Here is a 19,777-nt window from a genome sequence, read left to right as displayed (position 1 = left end):
AGTCATGGAAAATGTGAAAATTTTCACTTGGGGTGACTGTGTGTATTTTTCATTATGCTTTGTGATTTGGGACATCAAAAAAATTACAAGTGTTTTATTTATTTATTTTATATTATGCAGAATAACAAAAATAAGCATAAGGACTGGAATGGACCTTTGTAATAATATAATTGAAAATAGGTATTTTAAAAAAAGGAAATCAAGGATCCCAAAGAAGTGTTTTCTTAAATCTATGTGTATGTGTGTGTGTGTGTGTGTGTGTGTGTGTGTGTGTATTTTTATTTGAGAGTGGATTATAATAGTTCAAACAAAAACAATGAGTTAATTCTTTGAAATTGCAGTAACTTCATATCATTTTAATCATAAAATTATGGTAAATTATGCAAGGCAATTATATATTTTTAAAAATAATTACTTAACAATTGAGGGCTTAAAGGGGGTAAACGGTAAAAAATGTGCAGTTTTAAATTAGAGAAGTTTTACTCAGGGCTTATGTTTTCCACTATGCCAGAAGCCAGATGATGGGAGATGAGGAAAAGGTGACAACAGGACAGGTGAACATGAAAAAAACATTAATCTGTCTTCTTTAGAATGCCAGCTCTCCTAAATGTCTCAGGCCTTTTCCTTTGAACCAAAAATAAACGTTCTGGATTCACAAACCATTAAGCCCCTTAACTTGTGCCTACACGTCCTGAGTTGAAAATAAATCAGACAAGGCTTTCACAGAAGCAGGTGGTGGTGAATTATAAAACTTTTCTCTTTCCTGCTCCACCAGTTCTTGAACTTTTATCCTTTCTCTTCCAAATCTTTTTGCTTTTTTTCAACCTTCCTCTGCTTTCACATATTAAATGCATTACTTTAAAACTCAGCTTCTGTTGTCTAAACTTTCCCACTCAAATAATTCTATTAACATAGGGTTTTTCGTGGAAGTTGGATGATTAGGGTGAATACTAGGAGAATATAATTTATAGCTTCAAACTGGATGGAGCCAATACCAGCCAAAATTTGAAACAAGTTTGTTTTCAGCTCCCAGACTTTCCTTGTAGTTTTCGCTTTTCTTCTTTTTCTTTCCCTATTTACTTCAGGATCTTATTTATGTCCTCCTATTTCAAAACCTTATGACAAAGGATCTGATTAGATAATCCCTGGCAGAAAGTACATGCTTAATAACTATAATATGGAATAAATGTTGAATGAATAAATTTATACTAATGTATAAAAGACTGAAAAATTTCCCATCCACACCCCCCCAAGGATATGCATATTGAATCGGGAACAAAGTTTTAGGATTAGTAAGTAAATCATCAATGGTGGAACTTCAGGCATCAGGAGAGATTAAGTTAAGAGAGAAGAATGTTCTGCTTTCTCAGGGTTCCTCTGTGGGCCAAGTCTCATTCGACTCTACTGTGGAAAAGCTTAAAACAGTTCCTGGCTTATAGTAAGCACTCATTAAGTGCTAGTTCACTTCCCTTCTACTATGGAATCACAGTTCTGATTGCTGGAACTAACTGTACCTGTTGATCAGGACACTCCAAAAGTTGTTAAATGACCTTCCCTTGGGCTTAAAAAGAAGATCTAAGAAGCCATCAGAATGTATCAACAAAATATTTGCTGGATGTGTTTATTTTTGCATTAATGCTTTTTCAGACTGATGACAAAAAAACAGGTGGATGAAACGTATTCAAACGGAGGTATGCTGCCAGAGAGAACCTACGCAAATATCAGCTTTAGCTTTCTTCTTCTTTTGTCAACGGCGTCCTAAAATTATAGGGGCAAGTACAGTGGTCAGAATAGCAGACCACACTGAAAGAAATCACGACAAAAACGCTCTCTCTATTAGAGGTGCATATAATGGGAGATACTGCAATCTGTATTTCAAGCAAAACCTTGACACTACTAAGCCAGGCCTCGGGTACCACAGTGTGGCAAAGCCAGGTATTACAGACAGAGCAGTAGGAGGAAGAGCTGGGAGTTTGAGATGGTAGAGAGCTCTGTTTTGGAGACTTTGCTGGACAAAAGCCCTGGGCTCTATTTACTGACCTAAACACCACTGCCTTACATCTTTAACGTGCTCTGATCACCTTCTCTGAGAGGAATCTCCCCAAAGGGGAAGTCAGTCATAAGAGAGTCAGAAAGGAGCAGAACAGTTGGTATTTGGTGGGAGAGAAATTGTTACTTAAACTATTTGATTAAAAGAGAATTCTGTTGCTCAGGTATTAGACAAATGAATATGTAGCCACGATCTGTATTTTTAACATAGTTGAGCTATTTAACAAAACAATAGGTAAAAGATAGGGTGATATTATGCTAGAACAAATACCAATTTGATGTTTAACTGGAAAACATTAAATTCAACTTTTCTATGTGATTTTATTCTCTATTAAATTTATCCTAGAAGCTATCATCTTGGTTCTGCTTAATTTAAAAATGACACAGTTAAGAGTTTAAAAAATCTTGCATACCTCAGTTTAAGCAAACATCTGTGTAAATATATGGATTTACCAGACAGAAAGTAGATGGTTACTCAATTTTACAAGAGGATTTGAAATAGGAGTCTGTAAAACTGTAAAATTCCCCTTCCATGAATTAATTAATAAAACCATCATCTCTCACTCAGGCACAAAACCATTGCATAAAATGTGGCATATTTGTTTATACGTTAAAGAAGTATTTGATGTTTACAATACATAGAATATATAATTAGGATAAGGCTTATCTTAACCATGATTCTATTGCTTATGTATTCATAAATTGACATAGGAATTTATTCTTTTCTTTTCCTATAAGGGAGAGCTTACATTCTTCTCTGATTATATTTAATTTAAAATTTCCAGTGTTATAGACCTAATATAAAGGTCTCTTAAAATCCCAACCTCTAGAGAGATGCTCCATGGTTTTTGGATATATTAATTTTTCTTATAAAAATGGGATCAAATTGTGGCACAATGTTTGAGAAACACATTTTTCTTTTTTCTTTCATCTTGGTCATCATTTCAATGGTTTTCATTGCTGTATGATACTATATTCCACAGTATGGATACATCAAAATTTAATTTACCATTTGCTGTTGATAATTGAAATAGAAAGTCAAGGGAACTTTGGTGCTTACCTTCCACAGTGCTAAGATGAGCAGCATTAACAGCAATAATCCAGCAAAAGCACTCAACAAGATAACCCATAATGGCACTCTGCCCGGTAGCCCATCTTTGGATATTTGAATAGCAAGCTGAAAATTATTAAACAAGACTGTTAACATTGATAAACACCTATTAGAAATTCCAGTGCTTTGGGTTCTTACAGGCTAAAATTTTCTATCATAAAGTGTTCTTAATCTCATTACAGGGAAAACATTGAGTTTACATTTGAAAATGCCCTTCATCTATTCTAAATCTCTAACCATGTCAAATTTATTATTACCCCCCAAATTATAATCTTCTCCTTAAGAAATTTATACATAAAGAGTAAACTGTCTATGAATCACAATGCTCAACGACAGAGTGGAATTGAACTCAGGGGGAACCAAAAGTGTTGTATGTTTTAAAGATTTATTAATAGACTTTAGTGCATTATTACAATAAGATAAGTTTAGACTAGAATGTCATCAGAGGTTGACATAAAAACCTGAGTAGACCTTCTTATTTTAATTCTAATTCTACTGTGTTTTATTTTTTTGTTTACAAATCGAAGTATAATTTTTATATAATACATACATCTCAAGTGTGCAGATAAATGAATTTTTGCAAATACATTCACCCTAATGTGCTTTTTACTATACCCCACTGTATCGTCCAGTTGACTTACTCTAGTCAGAATCTATACGGTGCATTAGGTCTTTAACTGAATTTTGAAGTGGACATCTTTGAATGTTCTAGCTACTCAAGCTCTCTCAGTGTGGCACCCAAACCTCAGTGAAACTTGTCTGCTTTGTGTCCCATCCCTTAGGTTTCTGAGAAAAAAAATGATTTAGGATAGATATCCATGACTAATAATAGATCAAATTTCTGTATTTGCCTTTAGCAGGAAACGTCACAATTCCTTAACCTAGAGAGAAGATGAAGGGTAAAAAATGGAAACCAATAAGGGAGATATTTGCATATGTTGAATACTGAGTCAAACCCCTCAAATGGCTCAGGGTAGGTCACTGCTGATACATGTGGACACAGAGCTGGCAAGAGTTTGAGACTTTTTAAGACAGACTTCAAACACAACTAAAAGAACTCCCTGAACTTACAGGTACAGAAACTGAAGTCTGGATGGGATCAGTGACTTCTGTAAAATTAAATAATTAAGGAATGATCACTGAGTAATTTTAACAATTTAGGTATAATTCTTTCTTAGGATAAAATGTAGAAGAAACAGCTCCATGGGGAATTTTAAGCTAACATTTAGGGGAAGTAAAGCTAATTACTAAAATTATAACAAAATACATTTAGGAGCTAATGTACTCTTTTCCAGTATAATATATACTCATATGTTTTGGTGTTTACTGGTGAAAGTTTGGCTTCTCTATGTGTGGAACAACTTTGCATTTATCAGGCTAAGTTCTCTTTATAAAGTAAGTAATAATTATATGTATATATTCTATGTATTATATGCTTATATTCTTTAATAGTGAATGTTTATTACAGGTCATTGGCATTATCATTATTTGAAATGAGTAATACTTGGAAATAAGAGGTTTTGAAATAACATCTGAAAGTTAGGTAGCTTCCAAATAGAATTTTATGACTCATAATATCCACATAGGGTATTTAAACTTTTCCATGATAAGAGGGGAAAGTATGCTGAAGCACCCTTATCTATTACAACTATTTTGGCTTTATTTTATAATAGCACAAGAGGAGAAAACTCAAACCATTTTATTTTCACCAAGGACTCAAGCATGAATTTGTATTAGGGAATAACACTTCATTTTTATTTTAAATTTCCCACTGACTAAATGAAGAAAACTTTAAAAATTTTACATGTATTCCTGTATAATATAAAGACACTTTCTGTAAAGGAGTTGTTTTTCAAATCTGCTCTTCAGATGTCAAGTACATTTTAAAATGTCAGTTTTAAAGGAGGAAAATTACAAATGCATTATTTGTTATCAAGGTGAAAGTAAAAACATCAATTTACTGTGAAAGTTAGAAGCATTTAAGTCAAACATGGCATGTTAACTGTAAATATCACGGTTTTCCCCAGTTTCTTACAAAGAAGGATGAGACTGAAATCAAATTTCAGTCTAATCAAGTATAATTTGAAGCAGAAAGTGTCTGTCACTAACTGAGCAGCACGAGTCACTGCTTTAAGGGCTGTAAGCAATTATACAACATTATATCACAAAATTCAGAGTGAAGTATGCTATGTTTTCAAAACTTAGAGTTGCACTTACCTGTCTTTTTTGATTGCCGGTACTTAAAACCAGTGATGTATTTTCACTATGAAGCTCTGCCTTTACAGTAAGATTTAAGCTGGAAAAACGTGCCTGAAAAGCAAACGGGATTTATTTTCAATACATTAAGTTGATCACAGTGAGAGCTAGTCATGTTTGAGTAGTGCAATTTTTAAAAGTAAGATTTTCCTGCGATTAAAAACACTGGTTTTGTTAACGTTCAAATGGAGCTGGTGGTATCAAATGATGACTGTATACCCACCCTCCCTCTCTGCATTTAAAGACTCATTTAGATCCTTGTTACAGAATGGAAAATTTTTCTAAATAATTTCTATTGAGATTTATCCTTAGCAAAAATAAACCTTAAACCCTGCCCACATTTCGTGCAACCAGGTATGAAATAGCTACACTCTGATAATGAGGTTTATACAGGAGTTTGTTTAGGCTTAAACATGAAATTGCCAATATGCAACAATTTGTGACTTATGAAAATAGCAACTTAATATGATCAAATCTAAAAATGGAAATTTTGTATAATTAACCAATTATTTCTAAGAGAGAAACAAATAATACAAAGTACAATGGATTAAGTTCTAAAATTGTTTGTTGTCAGATGAATTTGACGTTATTAGAGGTTAAAAATTGTCCTCCTATATATATATATATGTATATGTATATATATACATATATATATGATATATGAATGTATGTATCTATATAGATACAGCTATAGATGGATAGATAGACAGATAGTGTGATCTAATATAATGAGTCCATAATATGTATGTTAGCTCTACTTTTTGTCTGTGGTGTCAAGGTTTGTCGCCCTGTAATTCTTAGTCCCTTAACTGAGCTCTAAAGTATTAAAGTAAGTGCAAACTTTGATATTATACAGGTGTTTATCTCTTGCAGTGCAAAGAAAAAGGATGAGATTGTAGAAAAGCATATACTATCTGAAAGGAGACCTTGAAGATAACTTAGTAACAGACAGGAAAGTGAGAGCCACATAGCTGGTTAAGTGGAGCTGGGGCTTGGAACACATTCTTTTACACATTTTTTTTTTTTTTTTTTTTTTTAAGGAGGGCACAGTTCACAGTGGCCCATGAAAGGATTGAACTGGCAACCTTGGTGTTATTAGCACCAGGCTCTAACCAACTGAGCTAACCAGCCACCCCAAAAACAAATTCTTTTAGACTTCCAATCTTGTGTTCTTTCTGCAGAAGTACTCTGCTTTGCATATACTAAGGATCGAACAAACATTTGTTAATATATCAATAATATCAGAGAACAGGGAAATTACTTACTTTTATAAAAGTTGGTTTCCATAAGATAAGTGAAACATTCACTTGGCTCACATCAGAAGGAGTCAGATTACACGTGATGGTAGCAAATTTACATGTACTGCAGTCCTGTATAAATGTCCAGAGGTATATATTAGTATTGTTGACATTTGATTAGAGATAGTATATTAAAATATTCTATAAGACAGTTATTTTTAGGTCAACATTGAGTTTATTCACTTAGAAAGCAAGAGTTCAAATTAGTACTTGTCTTGGTTATCAGCATTTACCAGAATTGTGCCTCGTTTGAGATCTTCAGATTTGAATCTAATCGGTTTCTTCTCAGAGTTGATACCAAGAGGATCCTGAAGACTACTGGGTCTGCAGTTTGCATTCTAAGAAATGAAAATATTCCTTTTATCAGACAATGCCAAATGTCAGAGGGAAGAACAATTTGGTACAATAACATGAAGACTCTGTGAATGACAGTCATTGACATAGAACAAAGATCCATCTTTGTAAGTGTGCACTGTGGAAGCAGCTATGCTGCACCAGCCACACACACCTACCTCCAGATAATAATTACTGTTACGGAGCCACTTCTGAATTGTAACAGGTAGCAGTGAGCTTATGCTTGTAGAACTATTACATAGTGATAAACATATTCGTTTATTATTTTCATTAAATAAGTTTGTAAATTGCCGTAATACAGACAGAGAGAGAGCAAAAAATTAAAACCCTATTGAGGAAAAAAAGGGTTAGCATTTATTATTCAATATGATGGCTTATATGATGATTTATGAAACAAGAAAAGAGAGGGACTTTCATCTGTTTTTATATATTCATCCAATGTTACTTTTGGAGTCTCTGTACACCAAAGGTAAGACACTTAGTCTGTGTGGAAGGAAGATGTAGGTAAGCAGCCCTGTAGACGTTAAACTGTCACATTTGTAAGATAGCTGCTTCTGATTGTTGCTCCAGACTTAATCTAATAAACTTTTTGCTTCTTCAGGACTCTCTACATCCTTGATAAAAGGTAGTAAGGATAAAGATTCATAAGTAGTAGGAAAAGTACAATTTTATTCTTTCCAGATTCTCACAAACCTGATTTTTTGATTAGAGGGAAATGCCTGAGGTTTATTTTTTCCTTGCCGTTTGAAAAACATTTAGCTCTTATAAGCCAACTACTGTTGCTATTTCTTGATTTCTGAGAATACTTTAAATTAAAAAAAAGTCTCTAAAAAGAAGACTTATTGTGATTTTCTATGTTTTAGAGACTGAACCATAACAATTAACTACCATATATACAGGTACAAAGGGGGTGCGATATTGCTATTGTTTGGTATTTATTGCTGTTGCGATAAGTGAGTAAATAGTGCTGTACTGCTTTATGTGCAAGCTCTGTGTGCTTAGGTACAATTAAGAAGTCTCTTTCTAGAGTTAATTGATCATCTCAAACAAATTAAAGGTGTAACAAACATTTCAGGCATAAGTAAAAAATTAGTTACCAAAACTCCATTCTAATGGATTGAATAGTGACCCCCAGGTCCTAACACCAAGAGGGTCATTATGGGTACAATTAAATTAAGGATCTCCAGATGATACCATTCTGGATTTAGGGTGGACTCTAAATCCACTGACGAGTGTGCTTATAAGACAGAAAAGGAGAAGACACAGAAACAGGGAAGACAGCATGTGAAGACACAGGCAGACATTAGAGTTATTCTGTTGCAAACTAAGGAATTCCAAGGGTTGACAGCTGCTGCCAGAAACTAGGAGAGGAGAGGCAAGCCTCCAGAGGGAACCAACATTGTCAACCTTGATTTCAGTATTCTGGCCTCCAGAACAGTGAGAAAATAAATTTCTGTTGTTTTAAGCCACCCAGTTTGGGGTAACTTGTTACCACAGCAGCTGTAGGGAACTAATATATCTACTGAATAATGAGCGGACGTTATTATTATTATTTAAAATTTTTTCTAAATGCCTCTCCATGTTACTTTGGTAAAGCTCTTTATCACAAGTGGCATGCTGAACAGAAGGCTTTAAATTCAAACTGAGAAAGAGAACAGAGACGACATAATTCCAGGGCACCATGACTTACATCAGAAGATGACCATTCACGTGGGTACAGCACTGGATAACCGTCTGACGTCAAGTTGGGGAATGAAATTGACAGCTTAAGTTCTGGCATTGGAAAATGTCCACTTTTTCTAATCTATGGGAAGAAAAATCAAAATATAATCCTTTCTTTCTCTTTCAACAGCATCCTTTCTGTCTTATGTAGGGCCTCAATTCTTAACTGATGATTTGGTTGCGTAATATTTTGAATCCCCAAAACGAATGAAGATGGTTTATGACACTGAGCAAAGAATTGGTATAACTAAAGGAGCAAAAAATAGGGATGTTTAATGGTGAGTGAGCATGTGTATCAGCCCCAATCATATATTTTTTGTTTATTCCCACGCTCCCAAAATAGGACTGAGATTCAAGGAAAATCAGAATTAAAATTTTTCTCTTTGTTAATTTACCATGTTCATCATCCTTTCCAAATCCCAGTCTTTTGGGAGGTGGACAGGAGGGAGGACATTTACCTGACCCGCTCAGAACAGGTAAGCATATTTTTGTTTGCCACAACCCAGTTTGCTATAATTCCCTAAGCCCACAAACCATTTCTCACCCTGGCTTGATGGTATATGCCACCACTGTACAGGCACACCAGACCTCCATCTGCTTCTCTATGATAAGCTATAGTCATTGTATCACTGGTCATTTTTAATTCAGTCCAATAAGAGTCAGGGTGACGCTCATCTCAATCCCCATCTGTTTTTATCCACTAACGTAATATTCCCACTCAATAGCACCTCATGCCACCCAAGGTGAGTCTTTCGTGATATTTAGTCAGGAATCATGTGTTCTGTAATTAACATTTATTTTTTTCTGATTAAAAACAATGTTCCTTATAGAACCATTGAAAAATATTGAAAGAGAAAATAAATTTCATAGAATTTCACTACATTTAACATATTATTTGCCTATATGCATATGTTATAAAATTTGTATTATAAAGTACAAAACTTGGTGTCCCATTTGTAAAATTGTTTATGTCATGGCATTTTCTTATAAATTTAGAGATTTGTAATATGACTTAAATAACCACTTACTAACAACAACAACAACAACAGCAGTATGTATTGTTAGCTGTGTTCCAGACACCGCTAATTTTCTTGCTTGCATTATTGCCTTTAAACAGCCCTATGAGATACATTGTCTTATTATTCCTGTTCTATCAGTGAGACAACAAGGTTAGAATGAGAACAAAGAACTTCCAGGGTCACAGAGTTGGTAAATAGCAGAATTAGGTTTTTTGGTTTTTTTCCCCCCAAATGGGCCCTCTGAACTATCAGAATAGTTATCTTTCCATTGAATAACCATATGACAATTTATTTAAGTAATTTCACGTTGTTAAGTATTTGGATGGTGCCCAGGTTTTAATTTTTAAACTACTATAAATAACATTGTTAAGACTACCTCTGAGCATAAATCTTTGTGTCACCAATAATTTCCTTGGTAAATTTCTAGCAGTAAAGTTACTGGGTATAACTTAAAAAAAAAAAAGTTCATCTTTTAAAAAATTGCATTACTCCAATTTTACCCCAGTAAACTAATCAGAAATACAAAAGATTTATACTCAGGGATATTCTTAACAATGGTATTTATTTCAACATTATTTATAATAGTTTGGGAGTACCTGTTTCAAGTCTGGACTCTAATAAGTGACAATATATGAAGATCTATAACATTCAAAATCTCTTTCTTTTTTCCTTCCTTCCTTCCTTCCTTCCTTCCTTCCTTCCTTCCTTCCTTCCTTCCTTCCTTTCCTCCCCTCCTCTCCCCTCCCCTTTGTTCTCCTTCTTTCCCTTCCCTTCTCTTGTTTCCTTATTTTCTTGTGTTTTCGAAATTCTCTCTAATCCAGGAAAGCAAATGGGGCTAGACGAACCTGGTAGTCTGAATTCCAAAAATCTATCCCAGTGGTCGAGTGATTAGCATTTATACTAATTTCCAGGGTACAGCTTGTCATAGAAATTTCAGCAAAAGGCACAAATGAAAACAATGAAATGCATCTTCAGAGCATACATGTAAGAGAATATTTGTAAGAGAATTTCCTTTTTCATTGTTGGCAATTCTCAAAGAGATTGAGACCATCTTCACTATAATAATGTAGCATTATTTCATACTTTTGAATACGCGTATATATTTAAATGCATCATTTGAATGGGATCCTCTTTCACTTAAGTAATATTTATTTGAGTCTGTGTCTGTAAGTAGGCGTCACCTAAAATGAAAGTCTGGCTCAACTCCATGGTTGTTTGTGATAGTGGATAGGAAAAGATTGTTATGAACGATTCCAAAAGAACAATGTTGTAATAAAAAACAGTACTTAAGGAGATAGTAGTGGGAACATAAGTTATAGTATAATACATATAAAAGGTAGCGATGAGCAGAATAAGATACACATTTATTTGTTGAGTAAACAAAAATATTAGCAAGACAATTTTAAATAATCAATTTCTGAAATATTCATAATTATTTTTTAAAAGTGCTTTTCTCAGTGATACTGAAAAAATAATGTAAATAAAGTCTACAGGTTTATAGGTAGTATCTATTTGGTTCCATCGTTTATTTTTTTCTAGGAAATCATTTTCATTGTGTCTTATTATCAGGAAATTAGAAAGCTAGATCTTTAAAATTGCTTCAAATGTCATTTTTACTTTAAATAAAATTATTTTAAAACAGTGAAATTGTAAAGAAAAATATGCTGGAATATAAAGACTAACTGTTGAAGCAACATAGTTCTACGTGTCTGTTAATACTTTTATTTAATTTATAAATTTACAAATAACTCCATACAATACTAATTTAGAGGTAATTTCTTACCAAGTAGAAGACATTAATTTCATTTCCAATGTCCTCGGTAGAATTAATCAGTTCAGGGACTGTCTCATTGGCCGAAACTGAAATATGGTATTCACTCGCAGAGCTTAAAAGAATTAATCAGAAGAAGAAAAATAAACCACAACAAAATTTAACTTTTATTTGCCTTTGTTCTTTTTCTTTCTTCCTATTAGGTAACCCCAGAAAAAAATCATTATAGAGATTTGAAATCAGAGGCAAATTCTTGTACGCTGAAACCTAAAATTAAATCACTGAGGAATGTGAGAAGGATTACATAATTTATTTCAATAGTCACTAATTCTTATATGGCCTTAAAATGCTAAAATATGTATAATTTTTTAAAATAAAAATTCATTGTTACCAAGTGAAAAGTTGCCAAGAATTCACTAATACCACTTACATTTAGTGAATAGCCAGCTAAAACTTGGTATTTATAGTAGTGCTGAATTAAATAAATTTCAAAAAATTGTTACCTTTCCACTGTTTCAAGTTCTATATTTACTGCTAAACTTAAAAATTCAACCTTTTCCTTATGACTTCTTCATGATTTTTGGATGAACTTGATAGAATGAAATATAATATAAGCAAATTTTTTAAGCTGCACGTCAGCTAAGAGAAGAAAATAAAACAAAATTTATAAATATTTGCCAAAATTTGATTTTAAATAAATGAAAAATTCTTGGGAAAAGTCAGTACACCAAGAGAATTGGATACAGCAAAATAGAAAATAGCCAATAATAGAATTTAAAGGCTAAGAACTGTAAGCAAAATCTACATGTATATCCTATAATCCTCTCATTTTTGTGGTCTATTATAAATAAAAGGAAAGTCCATATATAATAAATTAATAACATGATAAGACTTTAGACCACACTTGACACTGTTTCTTATACTTTTTGTGTACATTGCACATATTTATTTAGTCAAAGCTTGGAGTCCGGCTTAAACAAGGGGATCTACAGTGGGAAAGTTCGCCAACATAATCTGTGTTTGGACAGATGAGACGTTCTTAGGAGAAAGAATGGTTTATGAAAAATGGAAGAAATAAACAGCTCTTTGTCAATGATACATGATTTAATCTTGTGTGTCCAGAATGGACAGGCTCATCAGATCCCACACAATGAAAATGACAGCCAGGAAATATGCTGGTGACCTGTAAGAACACTGCCTTTAGTGAGGTCTTCCGGGTCTTTAGCTTGCACTTAGCATTTAAGGCTGGACTGCTAATGCAATCCTGTATCATTAGCACCTTACATTTTAGATTGTTCACTGTGCTGGTGCTCAAATTTTAGAGTGCATAAGAATTTCCTGGAGGGCTTATTTAACACAGATTTCTGGGCCCTACCCCCAGAGTTTCTGATTCAGTAGGTCTGGGCTGGTGCCTGAAACTTTGCGTCTCTCACTAGTTCGCTGTAGGTAATTGATACCTTTACCAAGACACTGCACTTTTTGAATCCCTCGGTTAGTAGAAAGGCATCGACATAAAAATGCAGTTTCCTCTCACCTGTAAAACTGTAGTCCAACTTCATATTTTACAGGGATGGAAATGTTTACTTCATTATCATAAAGGGCTTCAGGGGGTTCTTCACTGTCACTAGAAAATGAGCAGCACATACAGACAAATCATTAAACAATTGACTATTTAGAGATATTTCTGAGCATTTGGAAGAGCAGCTTAAGTTGGCAGCTAAAGAAAAGCACAAAAGAGTGGAATTCTTGATTTTTTAATGGAGGTGGGGAGGGAGTTCAGAGATGGGCATTGTTAAAAGTTCCCATGTTGATTCTGAAGTGCAGCGAGGGTTGACAACCACAGTGATTTAGTCCCAAGTTTCTCGGACTTCCATGAGGAGAATGGTAAGAATCCTTGGGTCAATTCTTAAATACACAGATTATTGGGCTCCTCTCCCAGGAATATGGATTTAGTAGGGCCTAATTTGGGCCCAGGACTTTTGTGTTTCAACAGGTGATTCTTATTTATTTATCACAGGTGATGACCTTGTAAAGAAATGGAACTAGGGCCGCACAATTGAAAGCAAATCTAAAATCTTCTGGCTTCAGTTTAATAGTCTTTTCCATCCTCAGTGCTTGATGCTCTCTTATTACTTAAGCACTTATTTATTCCCCTGATTTTAGTTATCATTTTATTTATATATTATGTAAACACATGCATATATGTGTATACACACATATACACACATATACACATATATGAATCTTGTAATCCCTCTATTAAAAATGCATGTGTGAGTGATAGAACAGTTTCAAACACTGGCTCTGGGCTAGAGTTCATGGAAATGTTCTTGACATTGACACACTTTGGGCAAATTATTTACTCTCTGTGCCTAGGTTTCTTCACCTATAAAATGGAAATTTTATTTAAATAATTAATAAATGATGATAAATAAATGTACAGTGCTTAACATAGAGCCTAGGACATAGGAAATACTTAATAAGCGTTAGCTTTCACTGTTATTACACGCACTCCTCCATGTGACTAAGTGCCTAGCATTTTTTTTCTCACAGAATGGCCAGTGAGTAGCTTTTAATGGCTCTGCATTGTTCCCAAGTGTATTAAGAGGCTTTGTATGAGCCAGGGGGCAGTGAAAGTAGTCCCCTGCCTTGGGTTACAGATATTGGTGTGACCGAGCTCTTTTAACGAATGGTCCCCTTCTCTCTGCCCGTCCCCCAATTTCACACTGCAGCCAAGTTAATCTTCCTAGGAAGCAGCTCTTTACCTACGACTTCATCTCTCAAAAGCTTTCCTGGATCCTCATTGTCTGTTCAATGAAGAAAAAAATGCCTCTGTTCTGACATTCAATACTTGCCATAACATGCTAGGATGAACACCCCCGTTTACTTTCCATAACTCTTTTGTGTATTCTCTGTATTTGAGCTAAAATGGATTACCCAATATTCCTCCAAACAGATCTAGTGGCCTACCTTTCAGTTTTTGTTCAAGCTGTATATTTTGCCTGAAATGCTCCACTAAGTCCTCTGTTTATGAATTGCTATTCATACTTTAAGGATCTTCTCAATTATAATCTCCTTAATAAAGCTATCTTGGATTCTCATCGGCAAGTAGATGTAATTTCACCCTTCAGTAAGTCTCTGACACAAGACTTATATTTCTTTAATGGATTTTCCTTATTCTACGCTGAATTACAAGAAATCATATACTAGATTCAGTCCCCTACTGTAATATTCACCCCATGAAGAGGGGTGAAGAGGTTCATGCCCTTTTTAATTTTTATATCCCTACAGTGACTAATTCAATATCTTGTCCATAGTAGATATCAAATAAATATTTGTTGAGTTGAACTGAGTTGAGCATACAGAATTAATCTATCCATTAATTCATTCTCTCATTTATTCATTCATTCTACATTTATTTAGTGATTATTAGATGCCAGGCACCATGGTAGTTACTTGAGAATAAAGGAATCAAAGATAGAACTGTATCTCAGAGAGCTTGTAGTCCATTGGATAACTATACTTAGAAGAAAATAAAGCCACTATTTCAACTTTCTCATTAGACTTTTGCTATATTTAGTCCATGTTATTTTTCAGAAGCTTTGACTTTTGGGAATAAAATTGGGCAAGCTACAAAAAGATATCATAAAACTAAGTCTGTCTAATGATTCAGTTGACCTTGATGGGCAGCCAGTAAAAGTTTTTAAATTAGCAGAGGCTGTAAAATTTTAAACGAATTTAAGTGCAGTTTGGCCAATATAAGTGATGTGTGATTACAAAATGTTCCACAGCTCATAGAACCAATGGTTTAATCCAGTTATATTATTTCTACTAAATAAAAATGTCTTTATTTTGCTAATTACTCATGAGGCTGTTTTTGTGAAGCAAAGTGGTTCATTATCTTCTACTTCTACTGATACCAAAAAAAAAAAAAAGAAGAAGCTTTCAGTGAATCTATAAAGCAAAACATTCGAAGTATACAAAAGAAATTATATCCATTCATACACATGCACTCATGCACACATGTAAACCAACCTTGTTGTACTTAAATAAATGGTCACATTTTCCATGAGATAGGATGTATTAAACTGAAATAATATTTTGAAAGTTACCTATGAAATAAAAATATGCATCTTTAGTTTAGTACCAGATAAGGAAAACATTTACTTTGATTAAAATATTCAGCTACATATGATATTACCTAAACTCAAATTATGATATTATTTAAGAAAAATCACCTTACCAAATAAAAAGTTATCACATCTCAAAAATAGACAGAATAAGATATGATGCACACACACTTTTCAACAACGTGAAATGTAATATGCTTTGCATATTAATGTTGAATTTAAATACTTTATTCAAATTATATTAATAAAGTAATTTATACTAACCATAAACCATTACCATGAAGGTATATCCTATTTATTTTATTATATTACCATAGTTTGCAAGATCACAATCATAAACATTATAATTATGAAATGATCATAATTAAAGCCTCTTTAAAATAAATCTTCAAATAAAAGCAACTATCTATATATATTCATTATAAAATAGAAGAAAACATACTTGGCTCAATTAATTTGACAGTGTAAAAATGTTTTAGACCTTTAAGCAATAACAACAACAAAATAAAATAAAATAAAATAAAATACTATTTTAGAAGTCTTTTTAAAATAATGTAAATTATAATAAAAAAAGTAGTGAATTTTGTTTTAAAAAGTTGCATAGTTAGAATAATACCTAAGAAAAACTGGAAAATGTTTTGTTATACTGATACTCTGACATTGGTAACTCACTTTTAAGAAATTATTCCTGAGAGTGAGTGAGTGTGTGTGTGTGTATATCTATATACACACACAGAAGGTGCCAAAAAAATGTATACACATTTTAAGGAAGGAAAACACTGTATTGAAATTGTGATAATATATACCAATAACAAAAGATGAAATGAAGTCATATGTATATATCTTTTTGGCACCCCCTATATATACATCTAAATGTAAATATAGATTATAGAATGCATAACTCTTCATAAACACCAACGGGCAGACCAAAATAAATTATTTTTTGAAGAAATATGTCGACAGCAAAGTTCTAGTCCCACAGTCCTCATAATGTTTATAAACTGTATTTCCCATTTTCAAAACTAATCTTGGTTTGTGCTAAGTTTGGAATTTGGCAGCAAAATACATAGTCCAAAATGCACAATTAATAGAAACTACCTAAAATTTTATCTTTTTAATTAAGTGCTAGACAGAACAGAGTTTAATATTTAAAGCTTTTTAAATCAATGTAGGTACTATTCACAGAAGCGATAACTAGATTCATGGGTCATGATATTTACGGTTGTACCATATTACGGTTGTACCATATTATGGTTTTTTTAATTGTTTTTTGTGTTGTTGTGTTTTTTTTGGTGTTTTTTTCTCCTACATCTATCTTAAGTTACATTAAAAAAAATTTTTTTTTTCTTCTAAAAACCTGCAGCTCTGCAGTTTTCTTCTTGCTTTTAAATAGCAATCACAATTGCAGCTGAAGCTTTACTGCGTAGGCTTGAACTACAATAGACAAAGGGTCAAACTGCCAGGGTCTGTCAGTGAACTTTTTTTCCTGCTTTTTCTTAGCCCCCTGACTGGCCTGGACATATAAGTCTTGGCATTCCTGATGAATCTTCAGACTTAGGGAAGACACTAGCAGAGTACTGGGGCTGAAGAAGCTGCCTATTGCATATTGACCTAATCCTGAAATGCTTCAACTAAAAATCTAGATCTTGAAATCAAAGTATTTCTAAGTGTAAAGCCCACGTAAAAATTACTTTCAAATTATACAATTTATCTTCGTATCTCTCTATCGATGACATGAGACACATTGATTTAGGCTTTTACTCCAAGCAGGAAAGAATTGCTAAGGAAAGGAAGAAATAGTTAATAAATGATTAAGACTGTAATTAATGTCTCTAATGATTGAAGTATAACATGAAGTGTGTCATTATTCTTTGAGAAATGGAGATAATTCCATGGTTAATTAAAGTGGTCAAAGGAAGGAGTAGATATGAATTGACATTCCTTATTTCCATGTCAAATTAGAGGAATTATGGGTACATTTTTTTAAATGTGATGTGTGTTTATAGATTTGTAGAGAAGAAATGTAATTTCACAGTACATTTTATTTGGAAGGATCAAGAAATAGACTTTATGATGAGGTTTCGAAACTAAATTGGTATATCTAGTTAATTCTGTAAACTAAAATGAACATAGAAGAGATTTATTGAATTTGATAATTACTGTGATTCATAGTTAGTTTCCTGGATAACTGGTAACCATGACAGGTTGTGGGGACAAAGCCAGGAGTGCAGTTTCCAGGCTCTCGGCCTCACGTGGAAAGGTGCTGGCTCAGGTAGTAAATGGCCATCAACTGTAATGGGATGGCCAACTGCTATGGCTAGTTGGCCATCAGCTGTAACCAGTGAGCCACTGGCCACTAATATAACTGCCGTGGCTACGCTAGCAGAAAATGGGGGCTAGCAAGAAGATGGTGGCTGGCAAGTGCGGATTGCAGTTAGCACGGCGGAGTGTGGGTTGCTGATCGTGTGGCTCCTGCTTCCTGTGTCTCCAACCCAGTCGCCAGCCAGACTGTAGTGGTATGACTCCCCTATCTATGGCTTCGTGGGTGTTCCTGTTTGGCCTCACCATGTCCTGCGTTCTTATGTGGGAAGCGGGACCAGAGACCCCGCAGGCCGCCCCGCGTGACACAGGTGTATTAAGGGAAAGGTCTTCTTGAATTCTCATTTGCAAAAAGAAGAGCTAAAAGATTTCATTATAGATATGTGACTCTGCCATTTCCAGATATCCCACCCAGTGTTTATCATCTTTTTAAGATGTGTGTTAAAGATGGCAGGGGTGTATTTTAAAGTCTTATAACATTATAATATGAGAAAGTTGGAATAAATATTGGGAATAGTATTTCTCTTGTTATGTCTAAATAAAGTACCTTCTTATCTGAATCAGTTTGATTAAATATTTTCCTCCTTAATAGTGAGTAAAAGAGCAAATATTTATACTGGCAAGCAAGCTTCATTGAAATATATGCAAATACCTTGTTTATCATTAAGTGAGATAATTATTCTCTGCTTTTCATGGAAAGAAATATTGTATTTAAAAAGAAATGAAACTGCTCTCCTCACGTTTATTCAACTACTATAGGAAGTTCTAGCTAGGGCAATTAGGTAAGAAAAAGAAATAAAAGACATTGGATTGGAAAGGATGCCTCTATTTGCAGATGACATGATCTTATATACAGAATATCCTACGGGATCCTCTAAAAAAACTATTAGAACTAAAAATAATTTTAGCAAGGTCACAGGAGAAAAATATCAATATTCAAAAATAAATTGTATGTCTATACATTAGTAATAAACAACCTGAAAATAAATTTAAGAAAATGATTTATTTTATAATAGCACCAAAAAGAACAAAATGCTTAGGAATAAATTTCACAAAGGAAGTGCAAAACTTGTATTCTGAAAACTACAAAACACTTTTGAAAGTTATTTCAAGATCTAAATAAATAGAAAAACATTCCATTGTCATGCATCAAAAGACTTAATGTTTTTAAGATGGTTACATTTCCCAAATTGATGTACAGATTCAGTGTAATCCCTATCAAACACTGTGCTGCCTTTTTTTTTTTTTTTTTACAGAAAATGACAAGCTGACCCTAAAATACAAATAGAAATGCAAGGAACCTGGAATAGCCAAACAATGTTGGAAAATAAAACACAGTTGGAAGACTAGGTTTTTAAAATCATTTCTTGATTTAAAACTTATAACAAAGCTACAGTAAGCAAAACAGTGTGATACTGGCATAAAGTTAGACATATAGATCAATGGAATATAATTAAGAGTCAAAAAATAAATAAGCTTATGTATTTATGGTCAACTGATTTTCAGTAAGAGTGCCAAGATAATTCAATGGGGGAATGAATAATCTTTTCAACAAATGGTGTGGGGCAACTGGATATTCACATGCAAAGAACGATGCTGGGTTTTTCCTTACCCTATACATAAAGTTCATCAAAATGGATCATAAACCTAAATGTAAGAACAAACACCATAAAACTCTTGGAAGAAAACACAGGAGTAAATCTTTGTGAGCTTGGGATAGGCAAAGCCTTCCTAAATATGACACCAAA

At 33.5% G+C, this 19,777-nt stretch overlaps 1 protein-coding gene across 2 annotated transcripts in view; it reads right to left on the bottom strand.

Annotated features, from left to right (window-relative positions):
• The window catches only part of ITGA1 (integrin subunit alpha 1), a 155,928-nt gene that overhangs the window by 4,241 nt on the left and 131,910 nt on the right, over positions 1–19,777 (bottom strand). For both annotated transcript variants that reach the window (XM_033111233.1, XM_033111234.1), the window contains exons 21-28: positions 15,616–15,692; positions 13,115–13,204; positions 11,593–11,695; positions 8,759–8,872; positions 6,948–7,052; positions 6,682–6,786; positions 5,378–5,470; positions 3,110–3,226 (exon numbers count right to left, since the gene is read on the bottom strand). In XM_033111233.1, the coding sequence (XP_032967124.1) occupies positions 3,110–3,226; positions 5,378–5,470; positions 6,682–6,786; positions 6,948–7,052; positions 8,759–8,872; positions 11,593–11,695; positions 13,115–13,204; positions 15,616–15,692 (804 nt within the window). The remainder of the gene's footprint in view (positions 1–3,109; positions 3,227–5,377; positions 5,471–6,681; positions 6,787–6,947; positions 7,053–8,758; positions 8,873–11,592; positions 11,696–13,114; positions 13,205–15,615; positions 15,693–19,777) is intronic.

Source organism: Rhinolophus ferrumequinum, chromosome 7 (assembly GCF_004115265.2).
Source record: "Rhinolophus ferrumequinum isolate MPI-CBG mRhiFer1 chromosome 7, mRhiFer1_v1.p, whole genome shotgun sequence".
Lineage (NCBI taxonomy): Eukaryota > Metazoa > Chordata > Mammalia > Chiroptera > Rhinolophidae > Rhinolophus > Rhinolophus ferrumequinum.
Note: the sequence above shows the minus strand (reverse complement) of the source record. Positions and strands in the feature narration are given on the sequence as shown.